The 20,039-nt window shown below is 43.6% G+C and overlaps 2 protein-coding genes across 2 annotated transcripts; one reads left to right on the plus strand and one right to left on the minus strand.

Annotated features, from left to right (window-relative positions):
• Positions 1–6,185: 6,185 nt before the first annotated feature.
• On the minus strand, positions 6,186–9,387 carry LOC123429228. Its single transcript, XM_045113285.1, has 11 exons — positions 8,794–9,387; positions 8,479–8,661; positions 7,455–7,574; positions 7,326–7,367; positions 7,156–7,251; positions 6,989–7,078; positions 6,769–6,891; positions 6,642–6,680; positions 6,503–6,553; positions 6,311–6,385; positions 6,186–6,218 (listed from the first exon to the last, which is right to left on the minus strand). Exons 1-11 carry the CDS (start codon positions 9,385–9,387, stop codon positions 6,186–6,188), a joined length of 1,446 nt encoding a protein of 481 aa, XP_044969220.1.
• A 5,832-nt stretch (positions 9,388–15,219) lies between these two features.
• LOC123429229 (senescence-specific cysteine protease SAG39-like) lies at positions 15,220–16,325 on the plus strand. Its single transcript, XM_045113286.1, has 2 exons — positions 15,220–15,655; positions 15,739–16,325. Exons 1-2 carry the CDS (start codon positions 15,220–15,222, stop codon positions 16,323–16,325), a joined length of 1,023 nt encoding a protein of 340 aa, XP_044969221.1.
• Positions 16,326–20,039: the final 3,714 nt, after the last annotated feature.

The raw sequence follows: 20,039 nt of genomic DNA on the forward strand, positions 1-20,039 counted from the left end.
ACACAAACGTGTATGCAACCAAACAGGTGTGGTTTGCATCCGCTCACCCTTTAAGCACAAATGCGAGCAACCAAACAGCCAATCTAAAGTGGCCTTTGACGCAATGCAGGCAACCAAACAACATGCAGATGTTGGTTTATTGCCTGCTTTTGTTAAACCAGACTGGCTTGAGATGTGCATGAAATGCAGATACTATTCAGTCGAGGCAACCAAATGCGTTCTCAGTGGATATACAATTGTGATTGTGCATCGGTGTGCAGGCATGCAAGAGTTGCACACAGTTGGTGGACAACCAGTTGTGCACGATCGGTAGATATGCAACTATTGTTGCGCGTGGAGAGGGCGAAGCGAGAAGGTGTGGCGGCCAGGCTGATGTAGAGGTTCGAGGACATCTTGGTGAAGGAGGAGGCATGCGTGAGGCACTCGGACATCGAGGAGGAGGAGAAGGCGGAGAGCATAAATTTTTTGATGGAGGCGACGAACAAGAAGCTCAACCTTAAAGAGAGGAGGACCATGATCAAGAGAAGAAGGTTGTGTTCGAGGAAAAAGAGAGTAAAAAATCGCCGCCAATGCGGAGGACACCAAGATGTTGACCTTCAATGTCGACTCTTTGGATGCCGACGCAAAAAATGTGTGTGCAATCCATCTGCTACCAGACGTTGCAACGGCAGAAAGTTGAGTTGGCAGCGGCGGACTATGAGGACGTGACGGAGGCTACCTAGATGGTTGCGTAGGCACCTCCTTAATCGGGGAGCAGACAGTTGGGATTGCCGATCCGATAAGGCAGAAATGCACAGGCTGTCGGACTGATGTTTTTTGAATTCTGGCATGTTCTTTTGGTTGTGATCAGGCATGCAATCCGGTACTAGTGTGATCCAGTGCGTTGCGTGGATCGGAGTACATTTAAATTTAAATTTACTTGTAGACATATACATGTCGGGTTAGATCAGGGGCGAAAACAGGACCCAAACCCCGGGTCCTGAAGCCCATCTTCATTCTTGATTGTAGAAATTATTAAGAATATGAGGCCCAAATCCATGCATTTTTTTAAGGTGGATCGGGGCTTGGTGTCTACCTGCTTCCGCTCGTGGGTTGGGTGGCAGTCTCCCGCATCCATGTCTGCACAGGGATACGGTAGAAAATTTACGAGTTGGAGTTGGAGATGCCCTAATAGACAAGGAAACATAATGATTATAAAAATTAAGAAGAAAGAACATGTTGCGGCATTTGATTTAACACTTTGCAAAACAGTTTGAAATTTGAACGAGGCGTTGTAGACCGGTCAATAACCAAAATACTCCGTACTTATCTTGCCCAAAACGGGACTGTGGGTCTGTCTGCCATAGAGAAAGTTAAGAGGCAAGCCTATACTGACTGGTTCGGGGCTCACTTTGTCCTTTGGTATCGCCGGAGTATTCCCCCCTCCCCCTCCTCCTCTTTCTTCTCCGGCCGAGCGCAACCGCAGCTCCAAGGATGGCCGACGCCCCCGACCCTCTGGAACCCCTGGAGCCAGATCCCGTAACAGGTAAAGCACATGTACCAACTTTTTCCAGTATTTGCATCGCGCTGCCGCGCCGTCCATCACCCGCCGCGGCCGGCCACCAACAGCGTGCCATAGCCGAGCGATGGCAAAGAGATGTAGGGCAGGGGACAAGGGGTGAGGTCGACGCCACGAGGGAGCGCACGGTCGACATGTGGTGGTGAACCGGCCGGCCAGCCGATGGCCGACTGGTGCCCTTCACGGCATTGTCTCTTTTCCGATGCTGCGGCACCGGCCATTGGTGGCCGATTACCTAAGGTTTTGGTCTTTACGACCCCGAACATTAGCAATCGCTCGCCGCCGGTCTCATGAGGTGGGGAACCGACGGCAATTTTCTTACTTTAAAGCTGACGCCTTTACGACCCCGGACATCAGCAACTGCTCGCCGCCAGCCGGTCTCTCTCATCGCCACCGCACGCCGAGTTAAGTGACGTTTGGACCGAGCATCATGTCAGGTCAGCCGTCTACAGAGCAGCAAAGGGCCTTGATCTAGGCAAAGGCCCATGCCCAACAGCAGGATTAGCGAGGGTGAGGGGGAGAGGTGTTAGAGGGACATCGACCGGCAAGCATCGCCATTGCTGCCATCAGGATGAGCCAATCCTGCCTTCTGATGCTTGAAATATCAGCTACTTCATGTCCCTCTGGTAGTCATGAGCAGAGTCCCCTGTTTGTACTAGTACAAACAGAAAACCATAGGTATGTATGAAATCATACGTACCTATGGTTTTCCAGCATCAGCATCTACTGGGTCAGCAAACTAGCGTGGTTGTATATGTATGTTATGTATGTATTTACATATAAAATGAAGAATGGAGTAAACTCAAGAGCTAGTAATACTGATGCCCCAAGATCTAAGTGTTGTTTGTTTGTTTGTTGCAGACTTGCAGTAGTCTTCCATAATTGAGTTCCTAATTGACAATTCACTTTGTTTCCAACAGTTCAAGCCATTAGGGATTGCTACCGTTTTCTGGGGACAATCAAAGGCAACGTTACACTACAACCCTGTGATAATGATGAGGTCCTTGATTTTGATGGCACGAAAATGGAGTTCCAGAAGTGCAATTACCAAGTTGGTACATTGAAATTAACAAGATTTGTCAAGAGGGGGGTCAGAAATTCAAAGGATTGGGCTATGAACTACCATTTTGTCAGTGCTTTGCAACATCCAGCAGCTATGCAAGTGGAAAATTACTTCCATTCAGAGTGTGTGGTCGTTTCTGCAGTGGATAGCTCATTGTACAAATGGCTGGATACCAAGAAAAGCATAGAACTGTTCGATGTAGGCGATATGCGCCCTATCCTAAGAAATATGCTCAGGTGAGTTTTGCCTTAAACTCTGCTATATATGCCTTCCGTTTTCTACACAGTTGTTAAATTTCTTGTTGTTGCCCTATGTAGCCAACTTGTAGGTCTTGTGCAAAGCATAATTGCCCAGAAAAAGTGTCCCACGGATCTTTCAATGGAAGACTTGTATATCAAGCGGCTTTCTGGTGATATACCTAAGCTACAGGTGTTGATACTTAATGGCAGGTGTCTTCTTAAAACAGGAAAACTTTATATGCGTGGATGTTTGGCACTGATTTCACTACACATTAAAATTGACATAAAAAGTTGGTTTTCAGTTTTTGAACAGATATATATGATGAAACAATTTAATCATGTGCACCTTGTTATAAAAGGTCATGAATTTATGTTTGAAACAAGCATGGTTGTTAAGAACAACTATAAGATGTATGCCTTAATATTTTGTGCTACGCAAAATAATTATATTGGTTCAACCTAAACGATGAATATTGTGCTAGCTATTCAAAACATGTGCATTTTGGTCTTTTTGTTAGGACACATATGGTCATTTTGATGGTAGCCTGGCTTGCAGCAGGCTCTGTAACTTAGCTTTGGGCATTTACATGTTTTAGCACCAAACCGTGTACGAGTACATTACATTTTGTAGCATTGCCACAATCCATATTTCTTTTTTTACAGTTCCTGCACATTTCTTGTAGTGGAAAAGAGAGGGAGGGGGGGTAAAGATTATTGGAGTATATCCAAATAAATGCAGATGTGCATTTGCCATGTGCAAGTACTATATGCACTTGCATTGGGTTTGTACAGATAAATGTTGTCCTATGCAGAAAAAGACAAGGATGAACAGATAAAAATAATAACTCCCAGTTTGTTTGCACACAACATAATGCAGATATTTGCACAAAAACGAGTAATGCGCATAGCACCCAAACTATCTCGACGATTGTGAGGTTTTGTTACGATGCAAAAGAAGAAAAGGAAAATCATGTGGGTGTGGTGTTTGTTCAAGTGCCGTTTTAGTATGTTCTTTTTCTTTTGGTATTCTACGATGATACATGTACTAGTAAAATTCATAATTTTTGCTTCTTGATTTTTTTGGTTTATCGTAGTTGAAAACTTGAGCACTATAGCCGAGGAGGAGGCTTGGAAAAATGTAAGGGGGATTGTTAAAGAGTGGTTTCTCAGGCATGATGTCGATCCAAGCTCGGGCAGTGCAGACTTCATCTCATGTATTAGGATTCGGATAAGAAACACACAAGCTCTCTTGGAGGACCACCCGGTGGAGTAGGATAACATGAAAAAGGGCCTATTTCTCGCGGAAACTTACTCGTGCTCCCAGCAAGTGTCTCGTAGGATCAATTCATCAGAACTGAAGTGGCCTGTGGAAGCAGATGGAGCAACTACTCCACGGTTGCTATCGGATTTACTTTTTCATGGAAGGAAATACGCGATGTACAACAAGGAATATGCAAATGACTACGTGAGGCTGCTGAGGAACAGCTACAAGCACTTCAACCCGCTGCCAAAACATATTAAGGTGTGTGATTTAAACTGCCTTAATTTCAGCTAAAGTAGAGTAGTGTTTATAGTGTTAATTGTAGAATCCAAATGGTGAACGGAGTCATCCTAAGTTGGAGGAGGAGCTTGAGTGACAAGAGATTGGATATTAGAAATTCAGTTGAATGTTGTTTTGTTGCAGGAATTGCTTGGAGGCAATACGGATGGACTCCTACGTGAGATCGAAGAGTGGTCGCCTCGTATCTGGCACATCCTGTATGTGGCACTTCACATGCCCTGAGCTCGCTGTAAGTAGAAGACCATGAATATCATACAACATACTGTACTAAACATTTCTGTATCTATCTGATCACAAGCCCTGAAATGTATGTACTCACTCTGTTTTTATCCATATACACAGGATGTGTGGTTGCTGACCAAGAAGCCGAGTTGGTGCATGGAATGGAGATGAAATTAAGAGTAGCTTAACTAATTATATAGACTAGATCGCACTGGTTATTGTAATCCTATCTATCTATCTATCAATAGATCTAGTACTTTGTCTTTATTTCGCGGGCTGGTAAACAGACAAACACACAAACGACCAAACAAACAAACTAGAGGAGGATTCTGCTGCCCAGCTAGACGCGACCAACACCAATGTATTTTACTGGGATATCTCCATCTCCTGGCAATCTTTCCTTGATTGATGGTGCGACATCGTACCGCGGCATCTTCTAAGGAACGATGAATGAATGTATTGGTGTTGGGGGGTTGAAAATGAAACCAGGAATTGTGTTTGTTTCGTGTCTCAGTTTGAATCAACCTGCAACTGTCTGTCGCAAACACCTGCTCCTGCTCACTCTTGAGGTTCCAACGCAACGGGCACAAGTAGGGAGGGAGATATTCAGCGTAACAGCTACCTACACTGCTGGTGAGATCCGATTAGGCGCTTATGGAAGTTGGAACTGAAATTTTTTGAACTAAAGCAGCCACGACACATATTTTGGGACGGAGAGAGTACTTCAATGCTTGTTCTGCTGTCTAAGTCTACATACATATACTACCACTTGAGCATTGTGTGCTGCGTTCAGAGGTACTATTTGGTAAACAGGCATGGAGGAATACTCCCTCTGTTCAAAGCTCACATTCTCATTTCTCAAGCATGGAAGATACTCCCCCTGTAAACTAATATAAAACCGTGTAGATCAAGCATGGAAGGTAGTACTCCCTCCGTCCCAAAATTCTTGTCTTAGGTTGGTTTAGAAATGGATGTATCAAAATACTAAAACGTGACTAGATACATTCATATCTAGACAAATCTAAGACAAGAATTTTGGGATGGAGGAAGTACTATTTTGGTACTTGCCTGGCTGGCTTGCTGTTTGGGACAGCAAGTGACTTTTCAACATGAATCAAGTGATTGATCCTTTCGCTCTGTCGAGTCAAACATCATGAATCATGTTTGCAGCTAAGCATATTTTTTACCACAATCAAAATATAGTCTTTCACTCCAACATACATCCATTGCATAATACTAGTATATTGCTACTTAGACAGGTCCTAAAAAGACCTGCTCATTATGTGACCACTATCTTACTATTATTGATGGCAAGTACAGAAAACAAACCAAGCATCACGCATACGTACTAGTGCATAACATTACAACAGGGGATGTCCACTAATTTAAAAACATGAGCCAATCGTCATCCACAATGTCAGACTGCTGAGCTGGGCTAGTTATGTATGTAATACAATCTTCGTAATACTTCCGTCTTGCTGTTATATGAGAAAACAACGGCTCATTTCAGGCCAAAAGGGACAAATCCAGTTTTTTCCTTGCTCAATCGTAGGGTCTAAAGGGAACAAATCCACCCTGCAAAGTGGCACGCACATAAGTTACTGGGTTTTTTTTATCTCGGGAGAGAATTAACCTTACTTTAACAATAAATACATTTATTAGCATACCTTTTTGTCCAACTTCAACTGATCTGCTATCTCCACCTTCTTCTTAGCATAGTCAGCCATGTTCATTGATTTATGCTGAAACAAGGGATCCAATTATATAACAACAACAATCATGACCACATATAAATTCATAGAGAATTTTTTTCAAAACGAAAATAAAACAAAATCATAGAGGATTCATTGAGACAATACCCTAGTGAAAGATAACTCATTAAACACAGCCCGAGCCTTTTCCTCTTCATCCTACACAAAGGTCTTATCAATGTCAACAACCTATTGCAGTTAGGTATGTATCACCATGTCAAACATACATGTACAATATCCTACTTACAGTCCGCTTAATGCCACCCTCCAGGACAATAGAGTAAATCTACAAAGGAAAACATATGAAATTAAACATTTGGCTATATGTTGCACATTCCATTTTCACAACATAAAATCACAGTTAGTGGCTATACAGTTTGTTGCATTGTTACAAAGATATGGCATGCGCCCCCATTGAGTTCAGCACATAGTATTGGTTTGTGCACATGGAAATTGTCAGACTCATATACATCCCTCACAGCATCTTTGTAAGTTCTCTGAAATATTTGTGAAACCGTAAGAAACACGCAAAATCACAAAAGCATGTCAGCCGTGCTCTATTGCACAAACGTTTTGATGTAGTAGGATGCTAACATTTCCTTTATAGACAAGCCTCCAAATCTGAAAATAGAGGAGATCTATGTCCTTGAGGGACGCATCCATTTTCAGCTCCGTAATGTACTCCTGAATCAAATGGACCAGATTGTGAGTACCACCAGCAAATAACACCACCTCAATTAGCAGAAGACAACATATCCTACATCATAAGCATAACCAGCTAAATCTTCAGTCATATGAGGAATGCCGGTTGCAATCCTCAATGCTTGCCTCCATGCTCTAGTATCCCATTTTATCCACTGAAGTGAAAAGAAGTTAATGATCATGTGTATGTATATGACTAATTTTGTAATTTTCTGTGGGGCATACTTACATCCTTAGTCCTGCGATCCAGATGCAAATAATCTGCAATCCACTGTTACAAGAAGAAATCTATCACTTTAAAAACATTCCAGCCACTCGTAGTATTTTTCATTCAACAGCTTGATCACATAATGCATACCTTGATTTTCTTTGAAATTTCTGCATAGTACTTGACATAAGCATCATCAATTTTATATGTATGATAACGCGAGCGGTACTCATCGTGATAGCCGTACAGGCTTCCACTCGTACCAGGCAGCTACGAAAAAGAAAGGGACAAGAATCAGATGACACGTCTGAAAAGGCACAAAAGTGCAGATACTTAATGGCTATAGTGTAGTGAGATGACATACTGTCTATAGAAGTAACTGACTAAAGATCCACATTATTTCCTTCTAGTATAGTCTAGCTTGCTAAAAAATAGTAATGTATAACTAAATGACCTTTAACAAGTTAATCCACTGAGACACGGTCGTGATATAATTCAGAAGCAATTCAAACGTCAACTAACTTCAGCAGCCAAATTTAACGGCACAATATCAAAGAGATAAGAAATTTGAAAATAGTAATGTTTGTCAAAACATATAAGGTAACATAGCTTTGAACCTGGGACTGCTCCCCGCAGTCACAGAAATCATGATATTTTTATCTTCTAATGCTAAACCTCAGCTTTAAAACTAAGGCAATCAAGGAGGTTCAAGAACTAAGTGGGATACCCTTCCTAGCATTTCGTCCCGAGTTAAGGTTACATATGAAACGGCTAAGAACCGACTGATTTTAAGGGATCACTCATTAAAATCAGCAGGAAGGCTTGCCCAAAGTTTGAATAAACACAAAAAACTGGCCACCTTTTCGAATCCAACACCACAAGTACTAAGCATCCATCAGTAGCCACAAAGCAAGGGCTCAATCATCATCATCATCATCATCATCCTCTATTAAGAATAAGCTGTCGAAAACAGTTTTAACTCATACCATAAACCCATGGCTCAATATTCTATACTAACGTTGCACCTGTTGTTGGAGCCACTGAAGCAAAATGAACTACCTCACTGATTGCCGGTTTTCACGGTGTGTTTCGAAATGGTTTCTGAACACCCATGGTTATGATAACGAAACTAGTCAATCGGATGACCAAATGTAGATATAAATAGTACACTTACAAAATTGCGAGGAACAATCCGTTGGTAGTCATTCAATTCAATGTTCTGGATGTCATCACGATGGATGTACCACTCAAAATTTTCATCATTCTCTAATGCCTCAAAGTATGACTCGCGGAGAAGTTCCTCATCAGTGTATTCTTCTAGTTCCTTGAGTTCACGTGCGCGCTCTGGATTTACAACCTACACACAGATGATAAAAACACGAGATAAAATCACCCACGCAAACCAAACCAGAAGACTGAATCAGCTACTATGGCACACAGGTATAAAGTTTAAGATGCACGGTGACTGATTGATAGGGCATGTAGGTACCTTGTAATGAGCGATGCGATAGCGTGCAAGGCGCGCTTCTATCTTGTGGTGTTCCTCCCATGTCATATAAAGTGGCAGGTCAGTAGGATAATCGTCCTCCGTCTGAATATTGGCAAGAAAAAGTTGAGAATACTTGGCACGGTCTTCCTCGCTGATAAGGAAGTGCAGCCCGAAACGCTGCTCGCTTTCTTCTTGTGCCGGCTCTGTGTTCAGCAGAAGATCATAATCTTGGCCCGCTTGGAATGTGTCCTCCATGTCTGTCACATGAGAAATCTGATCTTGCCCCCCTTGGATGGTGCCCTCCATATCTGTCGCATGAGGAATCGGATCTTGACCCCCTTGGATGGTGTCCTCCATGTCTCCATGGCCTTCCTCGCTGATAAGGACGTCCGGCCCGTATCTTTCTCCTTCTGCCGAATCTGTTCTGAGCAGCAGCTCCATGTCTGTCGCATGAGAAATCGAACCTTGGTGCCCTTGGATGGCATCCTCCATGTCTGCCGCGTGGTCGTGGGCAGTGGCAGGAGATGGGGGCAGGTGCTTGCGGCGCCTCTTCTCCCCTGTCCACGCCTTGTTTGTTCCATCGTCGCCCTGCATGTCGATCCAAGGAAGGATACGGCCGCGGGAGGCGGCGGCGGCGGTGGGAGGAGACGGCGGTGAAACCCTGGGTAGACACTTGTCGAGAGATGGAAGGGGGAAGCAGAGCGTGCGGGCTCTTGTTTGTTTGGGGCACTCGGTGGCAGGCCAACGTTAATTTGCTGCACATTGAGGCCTCGTTCAGTATTTGCGTGTTTCAACGAGTATTTTACCACCCGGTATAGAAATTCCGAAAATTCCCTGGCCCATTCGGTATCCCCGTATTGGACCGGTCCATCCCGAACCCTTCATCCCAAAAATTACAACCCGAACCCTCCTAATACTCGCGTGTGAGGAGACCCTCCCCTTCCCGCGCGAAATTTCTCCTCGACTATGACGGCGTAGCCTCCTCCGCCCTCCGCCCTTTGGCCAGAAGTTCGTCGGCGGCTCGCCGTCTTCGTCGACTCCCGTCCAAACCGAGCCAGACCATCTGTGGGTCCTGCCTCGGGTCCCGGGGCTTCTTGGCTCTTGCCACCTGCCATCCACGTCATTCCCTCTGCCGTACACGCCGCCTCAGCCCCTGATGCCTCGGACGTCCAAATCCTTCCGGCAGCCTGGAATTTTCGCCCGTAAGGACTGGTTCCACCTCATCCCCCCTACCCTTTGTCTAGGGTTTTAGTCGTCGGTCTGATCATGGGTGTGCTTGCTTGGACGGAGTTCTTGCTAATATGCTTGCTTGGGGCTATGCAGATGTGAGTTGTTTACATGATAACAAGATCTGGTCTGCAGCTTGTAGTGTAATATGGTTGTGCATTGTAAACAGTAAGTTGAACGAATGCAAATCATCCTCGGTCTTTGGTTGATTGGGGGTTGGAGAGAGTTTCTGATTTGCTTAATCATGGAACGGGGACAACAGTTTTCGTGTACACATTGATGGATTTTTCTCCTCATGACTTATAATTGTTGTATTCTGATTTTTAGGACACGTACTCATGGTTGTGTGTTCAACTTTTCCTTTCGACAGCAACGATCTTAGTAGAAAAGTAGAAAAGAAAATGGCATCTGAATAGATTGATTAAAATGCACCACTACAGGTTTTCTATGGGTTGTTGTGTGTGCGTGTGCTCACCAGACAACTTAAACTGCATCTCTCTTTGAACCTTGATGTCACAAGAGCTATTTTACATATCATCTGATGTACTAAATTACAACATAAGTACAGTAACACTACGTTTTACAAACAATTCATGTATCTTTGATGAGGCTAGCATGCAAATTTACTAGTTGGAAATTCAATAACAAGTGAGATAAGTCTAAGAAGTGAAATGCAACAATTTAGTTTAGTTCACTACCCAGAAACATCTACTAGTTACAACAGCAGCACAACCTCGAATTGTTTCATTACTGATACATCATTTACAGATTATAGAAGATGACACTAAAGAGTCAAATAATAATTATAATGTACACAAACAAGTGACATCTTGATGACAGAGGAACAAGTGATCTGTTCGCAAGTTGAGTCATGTTCATGAAAACTGTAATTAATTTGATATTGCAAAGCTGTTTTTTAGGAAAGAGGAACTTTGATTTATTTTGAATTAACATTTTCCAATTTATAGCCGTTCTTGAATTATATAACCCTTAGACAAACAGATTTGTTTTTTATAGGTACCCGGGCCTTGGTTTATAGTGGGGATGGACGAGCAGCTGCCTTCGTGAGTGAGGGAATCCGGGATTAAGGGGTCCTCGGGCGGTCGGGCTGTTGTTCGTGGGCCGACCTAATGGGCCGCATTATTTAAGATCGGACTACATGACGATATCGTAAACAAGTAGGAAAGCTCCAAAGACTCACATGTCATCCAAGTTGTGTAGGCTAGATTGGCACAATTACCCCTGGCTAAGGTCGGTTGTATGTAACCAGGGACCCCTGGTGTCTATATAAATCAGAGGGTTTCATCCTGATGTCTACGGACGCTTCTATTCTTGTAGATTATGTTGGGCCTCCAAGCGCAGAGGGTTGTAGGACAACACCAATTTCTCTCAAGTGGATGACCTAAGGTTTATCGAACTCGGGAATGTAGAGGTTGAAGATGATCTCTCTCAAGCAACCCTGCAATTAAGATACAAGAAGTCTCTTGTGTCCCCAACACACCTAATACAATTGTCAGTTGTATAGGTGCACTAGTTCGACGAAGATATGTTAAAAGACAAGTGATATGGATGGTAAAACAAGGTAATATAAATCTGAAATAAAAATGAAAGCAAGAAAACATGAAACAAAACTGAAAGTAAACGGTGTTCAGTGGTGGAAAATAAGGCCTAGGCTTCATACTTTCACTAGTGGCAACTTCCAACAACATTAACATAATCTAATCACATGATATTTCCACTAAAACATGAAATGGAGACGTACTTGGAGATCATTCCTTTGTGATCAAGAGAGGACGAGAATTATGTAGGACTACAAAAGCACACCTCGAAGTTCATAGTTCTCATCTATGGATTTCCCAATGTCACCACGGTCATCCAAAGAGAGTACCACAATCACCATGACAAGTGTGTGGCAAACGTAAAAAACAAATGCCATCTCACCCTCTGCGATGGTTAAGAGCACAATTAACTAGTGAATGGTGCTAGCCGCCGGTTGAGATTTTTTTTTCAAAAAGGAGGCAAAGCCCCGGCCTCTGCATCGAACGATGCATGCAGCCATATATTAAAATCAAAAGCAAGTCTCAGCAAAGTACGTGAAAGGTCTAGCAAAAAGTGAATGAAAAGATACAAGGCGTCTGTCGCGCCCAAACCGGAGATGATAATAGACCTAGATGACTAAGCACCTATCCTATTAATATGTCGTCATCCAAACCGGTTGAAGATACTCTGTGCTACCATCTCTCAACGGACACACCCAGTAACCATAGGCTCCCTGGCTTCCACAGAAGTGAGTAATGACCACGTGTTGATCAGTGTGGTAGCCCTGAAAATAACCTACAAGAAGTGGATATCGCGTTGTTTGTTAAACACTAAGTCATTTCTGCAATTCCATAGAACCCACGATAGTGCATATGATCCCACACGAATAAGTTTAGCAGTTTGAACAGTAACCCCCTGTAACCACATCCCAAATAACGTGTTGATACTATTAGAAAAACTAATGTTGAAGCCGCCGGTCGAGATGGTCATGAGAAAAATGCTCGTCCTCCACACAACAAGACCTGACTTGAACAATTAATTGTAAAATGTTTGATGGTGCAAAAAAGAGACCCACGTGCACATTTTTTTGTGCATCTGAAACATATTGTTGCAACATTTATTTCCTAGTTTCTATGAAAAGAGCATAAAAACATTTTAGCGCGTCCATCTCGATCCTCGGGTTAGCTACCAACAAAATCTCTTTGTTAAAGCCCTGTAGCCACCAAGTCTTGCGAGCGAAAGCACATTGATGCAAATCCACCATCTTCCTTGAGTTTGGCAAATCAAAGAACAATAGTTTTGTGTTCCAACTCGTATTCCATCGAGAGTTGGTGGCAACAAGGGTGACGACATCCATCCTGGGCGGACGATGATGAACGACCGAACAGAAATGACCTATTGCCTATCTCCTACAATGTTTTTTTCTCATTTACGTGTGTGTAGTTTTACGTATTTATTCATCTTTAGCTTTTCCAAATATGCCTATAAAATAAATATTTGATATTACAGATGTAAATAAGAGGCATGTTCACATATCTATTAATTTTTAGTAACTTTTAGCAAGGAGGTAAGAACATCTACAACCGAACCCCTATACATGCCCCAAGCACCCGAACGGGCTGTCTGGTCAATGCCCGGACAAAAAACGCCACCCAACCTAGCGTGTCATTTCCGGGTCAAACGCTCGGACTCACTCATACTTCCATATCCACCCAAATCTGGGGCAGATACGGGGACACCCGGACGCGCCCGCCACATCACAATCGGACCACTCTAGCCCACCCGACCCCACATAAACTGGACCCCATCCGCACTTGGGCCGAAAGCCCAGCAGCATTTCACTCCACTCCACATCCCAGAGTCCGCTCCCCTCCGCCCAAGCTCCCGCATGGCGATCTCCCGCTGTCTCATGCATGGAGGGCATCGGATCCAAGTCGTACACCTTCAAATCCATCTACCCGAAGCTCGTCCCACGCGCAGGAGGAGGCAACCTGATGGCAGCGGTCGGACTCCTTCCGCTTGGAATCCATTACGTCTGCCTAAATGTTGCATGGAACCGGCGTGAGGTGTGTCGTCGCTGCCTCACAGGGGGTGATACAGTCCGTGTGGTATCCCAACACGCTGGCAGATGCACAATCGCTACGTTGGCACACCGGGGTGGGTGTGAACGCATGGGTATCATCCAACACAAGTATGCCATGGCGTGCCTGACGTGCGAAGCAGCGGGCACGGGAGACGGTGGAAGACGTCGTGGTGGACGTAGGGTCGCACTCTACGGCGCAGTGTATGGTGCATGGTCACCCCGGGCGCCACAACCATGTCGTGGTGGACATCGACGGCTCCTCCCATAAGGGATCCTTCATCAATATCACATAACCAACGACGTGCACACGACAGCGTCCGACGAGGAAGAGTAGGGCATGGGATGTGTGTGTGTTACACAGAACATTGAATTTGAGCCCTTTGATTAGACAGCAGATCGCTGACGCAATAGGGTGCTGGTTTTCCTGGTTACATTCAGTTTGGTAGTTTTAGAAGAATTGAGTCTCTCGCATTTATAAGTAGTAGAGATTAGTAGTAGCGACAGAGAATAGAGATACCAGTGAGGAAGGAGGCATGATCTATATTTTTTAGGAGATAAGGCACATGCTCAAGTCATCATCACGGGCTCAGGTACTGTAGTTTGGTGAATATAATCACTACAAGATATGGCTTCTCGCTTATATATAAAGCAGGAGGAGAGGGGGCAATGGAGTGAAGCGTGCTATTGAATATCACAGAATTCAACTTGGTTGAAATGAAGTAAGCCTATAAAATATTCAGTGGATCACCTCTATGCAAGATATTAGAGATAATTCAATCTTTGCACATGTTCGAGAAACCTTGCGACCGATATGTCACACAAGTAGGATTGGGAGGTATAGGGAAATATAGCAAAATGAGAGCATATGTAAACTTCTCCGGTTGGTAAACGCATCGACGATTACTTCCACTTTTTAGTAGGAGGGAAGTTAATGTATGATGCCTAAGAGTTTTGAGAATACACTATTTTTGTAACATGCCTAATGCACCGGTACGGAAGGAGTACCATTTTTCCTGCTAGACTATGACCAAATTGCAACCTGTTTCGTGAGGAACATAAATTCAAGGGAAACTTAGACAACCCGTGTTGAATAATATGTCACATTATACCATGTTGTTTTTTTATCAGCCGTAATATTCCGGTCCATAGTAGCGAGCAGTTAGTTGATTCTTTTTTACAAACTGGGCGTCACGTCCACGGTCCTCCTCAGCAAATTTATTTCCAAGAAGACGCTATTCTTTGTTTCAATAATAAATCTCTCAAAGGAGGGATCACTATCAGATGTGCACTCCTAAAATAAACAAGAAGGGGTCACTATCAGATGTACACCAAGCGTACTTCTTTGTTCGGCCATATCATTTTTGTACAATCTGGCTGGCCAATCAAATGTGTGTGTCATTTTATACTATCTGGCCGGCCACCATAATCCACGGCAATGCAACAGCCCATATTCACAAACAACTTCGTACAAGCACCGTATCTCTCCGTCTCCCATTTTAGCACTATATATACCACCAAGTCCCATCCAGCAAACCAGACCAAAGTAACTATCAGTGTAGTCCGGTGCCTAACTGAAGATGGCCATCCACAAGGCTTCGCTTCTTGCCATCCTCGGTTGCATCTGCCTCTATGGCACTATCATTGTAGCTCGTGAGCTGAACAATGACTTGTTGATGGTGACGAAGCATGAGGACTGGATGGCTCAGTACGGTCGCGTGTACAAGGACACCATTGAGAAGGCTCGTCGGTTTGAGGTTTTCAAAGCCAACGTCGAATTCATTGAGACATTCAATTCCAAGAATCACAAGTTCTGGCTCGGCGTCAACCAGTTCGCTGATATCAGCAATGATGAGTTCAGGACAACCAAAACAAACAAGGGGTTCAAAGCAAACCCCATGCGAGTTCTTTCTACAGGATTCAGGTATGAGAACTTGAGTTTTGATGCCCTTCCAACAACGATGGACTGGAGGGCCAAGGGAGCCGTCACTCCTATCAAGGATCAAGGCCAGTGCGGTAAGTCAAAAAACATTGTGATGCATTGCATATATTTGGTAATATTTTCTGGGATAACACTATAACAACATAATTATTTCTAGGCTGTTGTTGGGCATTTTCTGCTGTTGCCGCGACTGAGGGCATTGTAAAACTGAAAACCGGGAAGTTGATCTCACTGTCGGAGCAAGAGTTAGTTGACTGTGATGTTCATGGTGAAGACCAAGGCTGCGAGGGAGGACTCATGGATGATGCCTTCAAATTCATTGTCAAGAATGGGGGCCTTACTACGGAGTCCAGCTACCCATATACAGCAGCTGACGATAAGTGCAAGGCTGGATCCAACAGTGCCGCCACCATCACCGGCTTTGAAGATGTGCCTGCCAATAACGAGGGTGCCCTTATGAAGGCGGTGGCAAACCAACCAGTATCTGTAGCTGTGGACGGGGGTGACATGACGTTCCAATTCTACTCTGGTGGGGTCATGACTGGGTCCTGTGGAACTGACTTGGACCATGGAATTGCAGCCATTGGATATGGAAAGACTAGTGATGGCACAAGCTATTGGTTGATGAAGAATTCATGGGGTGCAACTTGGGGCGAAGATGGGTATTTGAGAATGGAGAAAGACATTGCAGACAAGAAGGGCATGTGTGGTCTTGCCATGGAACCTTCTTACCCCACAAAATAGGAAGATTTTCAAATGCCACATAGTCATGCAAATGCACAGTTCTCAAATAACTAAGGTTCCTATATCCTATGTATAGTTCATATGTGTTCGTAAATTGGGTACGATGATGTATCTTATGTGCATACATTCTTATACTTTGTAAATTAATATCATGTGTGCTATATTGTACGTGAGAAGTTGATAAAGAATTATGTTGATACATATTACATGAAGCTTTGAAATGTGTAAGTTACTTGACTATGTTAAGAGTAAACTCTAAAGGTAGTTTCATATATATGGTTTTTATATAGTGTCTTCGGGTATTTATAGGAATGTGCCATTGGATAACGGTTGAGTGTTACTAAACCTTATATGAGTGAACAAAGGATGTATTTCTCAACCATGCTATTTTTAGTGTATTCACTCGCTAGCTTCCACAAAACTAAACAAATCCTAACTCTCCGCGACCATATATCAACAGAATGATGAGATACAGTCAATTGAGCTATCACCAAAAGCCAGATTCTTATAAAGGCGATCTATACAAGAAGCTTTAACTTCGTATCCAAGTTCTTGATGAGATTGTATTGTATAGTAAAGAGGAAGAATACTCCTCTATCAACACATGTACTTTGTATCAAACAATCAGTCCTGGATAACAATGAATGTGGAGAACAAGAAAGGCTTAGTGAAAGGGAAGATGTGTAGAGATGATGGGTGGGGAGAAGTACAAGAGGAATGTTTCTATCTGGATGCAGAAGGTAGAAGGCCAAAAGAGGCTATATCTGAAGGAGGGAGCGCAGACAAGAATATTGCAGATTTTGCATCCAAGTACTTACCGAACCAAGACAATTTTCAATGAGAGATCTTCCCAAGTTTCTTAGCCTACAATGAATGTTTTCAGTCCCTTCATGTAAATCGATATGTATAATAAGATTGAGCAGTAGCTGAAAACTACTTGTTGTAAAATCAAGTTACATTTGTTGTAAGATCAAGGAGTAAGCTACTTCTTGGAGATAGGAAGGAGCAATATGATCATCTGATTCAGTCTAGTCCTGCTAGCAGAGCATAAATGCACATAAATAAGAGTGCACGTTGTATATGCATGCAAAATGCAATGTGAAATTTACACATCACATCAAAGGATTCATACATAAAGTAATGGGTCCTTAAGGCCAAAAAGTTACACATCACATCGGTCCACTTCTTCTTTGCCGAGTCAAGAAGCAATGCAATGTGAAACCATAGATAAAAAAATCTAACCGAATGATAAAAGTAATAAGAGTGCCATAAGTAACAACATATTTAGAAGAACTACTATAACCTAATAAGATTGACAAGCTCAATGAGATATGCAGGCAGAAGGCCTGAAATGAAATGGTACCTCCTGGTGTATTAAGCCATATTGATCAAAGATATTTAGCCCTGCAGTGCAAAGGTATATATTTGATCATATTAATGCATGCCTAAATATAATTGGAATGCCTTGTTGATAATTGATCTGCATGACAATCAGAAGAAGAAGAACCTGATGCACAGAAGGCGGTTGAAACATGTTTTTGCTCCACTCATAAGTTGCAAGGAGCATATATTGTTGGAAACTGAAGATACAGGTTACACGTCAAGCAAACTATCAACATCGGACCACGAATTTCACGCAAAGTATGAAATATGATAGTAATACCACCAAAGTCAGGACACAGGTTAGCAGAAGAAGCAGATACAAGACATGCTTCATAGGTCACATCCAAAAATAATAAAATCCACCCTTTATCGAAAAAGGTCACACCTGAAAACTTCCATTGCTCCACAGATATTAAGCATTGTTGCGAATATGCACCTCTGATAAAGGTTCCTCAAAGGAGTAATCGGTACCTGTCTTGAAGCTCCAGGGCTTGCTTCCTTCAGGGCATGTGCTCCCGAGAAGCACCATTCCACGGGAACTACTGGCCATCTTGTTATAAGCTTCATGCGCATTATGAGTCGCCTAATCCATCGAGAATGACGTGGAGCTTGGGTTAGCCATGTAGAGGGACGCAATTCTCAGCACCCTCACGCTCCGAAAGAAGAACTTGAGGAGGGCAACCTCCCCGAGCTCCCCTCGGAATTCTTTGTAAGACAACACCTTGATGCACGACTTGACGTTTTCAAGGCTTGACCAGTTTCCAAAAGTTGAGATTCAGCCTCGCACTGCCAGCTTCATAATCACATTTTTCAGATTGCATAAAATTATCAATTAAATCACTCCGAGGCGGGCGAGGACGTTGCCCAGGAGGTCACGCGGGAGGCGACTAAGGCGGTCGGCACCACGGGAGGCGGCGAGGGCGGTGAACCACGTGTCGTCGTAGAGGGGGCAGTTGGGAAGGTTGTTGTAGATGTACGCTAGCATCACCTGCGTGCATCACTCCCTCTCATGCAGGTCGACTGTCGTCCCTAGTTCGGCGCTATTGAACGGTGGCTGCAGCTGCTCAGCCATGGCCGACGGCGGCGATGGTGAGGGTTTATGGATTTGGGCGAGCCATCGCGTGTGTGAGTGGCGTGGCCCTATTTGGCTGGGCCAGCTTACCAACGAGATTTGCTAATGGGCCCATGATAGAGAGAGAAGGACGATCAGATATGATCTGGCAGGTGCAACGGCGATGGTGAATACAAGTCTCGAATACATGTAACTACCCATGGTCACACTCATGTTTCATCATCTATGTAACCTAGCTATGATCCGATCGCATACAAGAGAAGGACGATCACGATGAGCAAAAGAGGGATTATGTCGTGGTTCATGAGGCGTCGGTTCTGATTTCTCTGGCGTGCTAGTGTCCACCTCAAGTAACATAAACATAGTTAACAAAATTCTGGTTGCCGCCCGGGAAGTGATACACTTGGGCCTGACACTCTGCTCACTCCTCGTACACTCCCGAAACCCTCCCTATGTACACGGCATACCACCTCGCCATCGATGATCTATGTGCCTGTCAGAGAAGCATAGATCATCAAGTGAATTCAAAGATAATATGCCACATAATATATGATGTCGGCCTGCAGACAGGAAGAGTTAGCAAATAGAAGCAACATAAACATAGTTAACAAAATTCATCGTACCAAAACTAACTATCTAGAGTGCAGTAGCATTTACATTTAATAGTTACGTCGTACAGATAAATTCCAATTTTGGATGTAGAGAAAGGAACAACTAAATAGACACGGTGTCATCGTTAATTTAAACAGTGCACTCGGCTCATCCGTCCATATCCGGGAGGATGCATCCAAGCTTGTTGAAAAGAATGTTGTCCTGAAGTAGTAGGGCTATGCGGGTGTGGACGTCATGTCATCATCATCATCTTCACTTATCCATCGAGTATGGCCATCCATGAAACCATGCATGAGCATTTGCGTCTTGAATTTGCCAGCCTTAAAGGGGTCGAGCCATACTCTATCTTCGCATCTACGACATGGACATAAAACCTCCTTCCATTTGTTTTCATACATGTCTTCCACCGCGGATTGTCAGTATCCTTCTACCTTCCTTCCATTGACTTTCATGATTGCCTGCGTGATACGCATGCATGCAACAAAATCATACAAAAAATTGGCATGACCTTCCCTAAACATAGGACATGTCGAGTTTGCCCTAAATTCGCCGAAACGGAAATGAATCGACATTTCGGCATAACATAGGCAACTCATGTCACGCACATTTCAACAAATACACAATATAGACAACTCACACATGCCACA

Source organism: Hordeum vulgare, chromosome 2H (assembly GCF_904849725.1).
Source record: "Hordeum vulgare subsp. vulgare chromosome 2H, MorexV3_pseudomolecules_assembly, whole genome shotgun sequence".
NCBI classification, from domain to species: domain Eukaryota; kingdom Viridiplantae; phylum Streptophyta; class Magnoliopsida; order Poales; family Poaceae; genus Hordeum; species Hordeum vulgare.

What these genes read in the sequence shown, in the direction of transcription:
- LOC123429228 (XM_045113285.1), bottom strand. Translation starts at nt 9,387, where the DNA reads ATGCAGGGCGACGATGGAACAAACAAGGCGTGGACAGGGGAGAAGAGG. An exon ending in ATCGCATCGCTCATTACAAG is followed by an intron (nt 8,662 to 8,793) that starts GTACCTACATGC and finishes ATCTGTGTGTAG; the next exon opens with GTTGTAAATCCAGAGCGCGC. An exon ending in TAGCTGGTTATGCTTATGAT is followed by an intron (nt 7,079 to 7,155) that starts GTAGGATATGTT and finishes CATTTGATTCAG; the next exon opens with GAGTACATTACGGAGCTGAA.
- LOC123429229 (XM_045113286.1), top strand. Translation starts at nt 15,220, where the DNA reads ATGGCCATCCACAAGGCTTCGCTTCTTGCCATCCTCGGTTGCATCTGC. An exon ending in CAAGGATCAAGGCCAGTGCG is followed by an intron (nt 15,656 to 15,738) that starts GTAAGTCAAAAA and finishes AATTATTTCTAG; the next exon opens with GCTGTTGTTGGGCATTTTCT.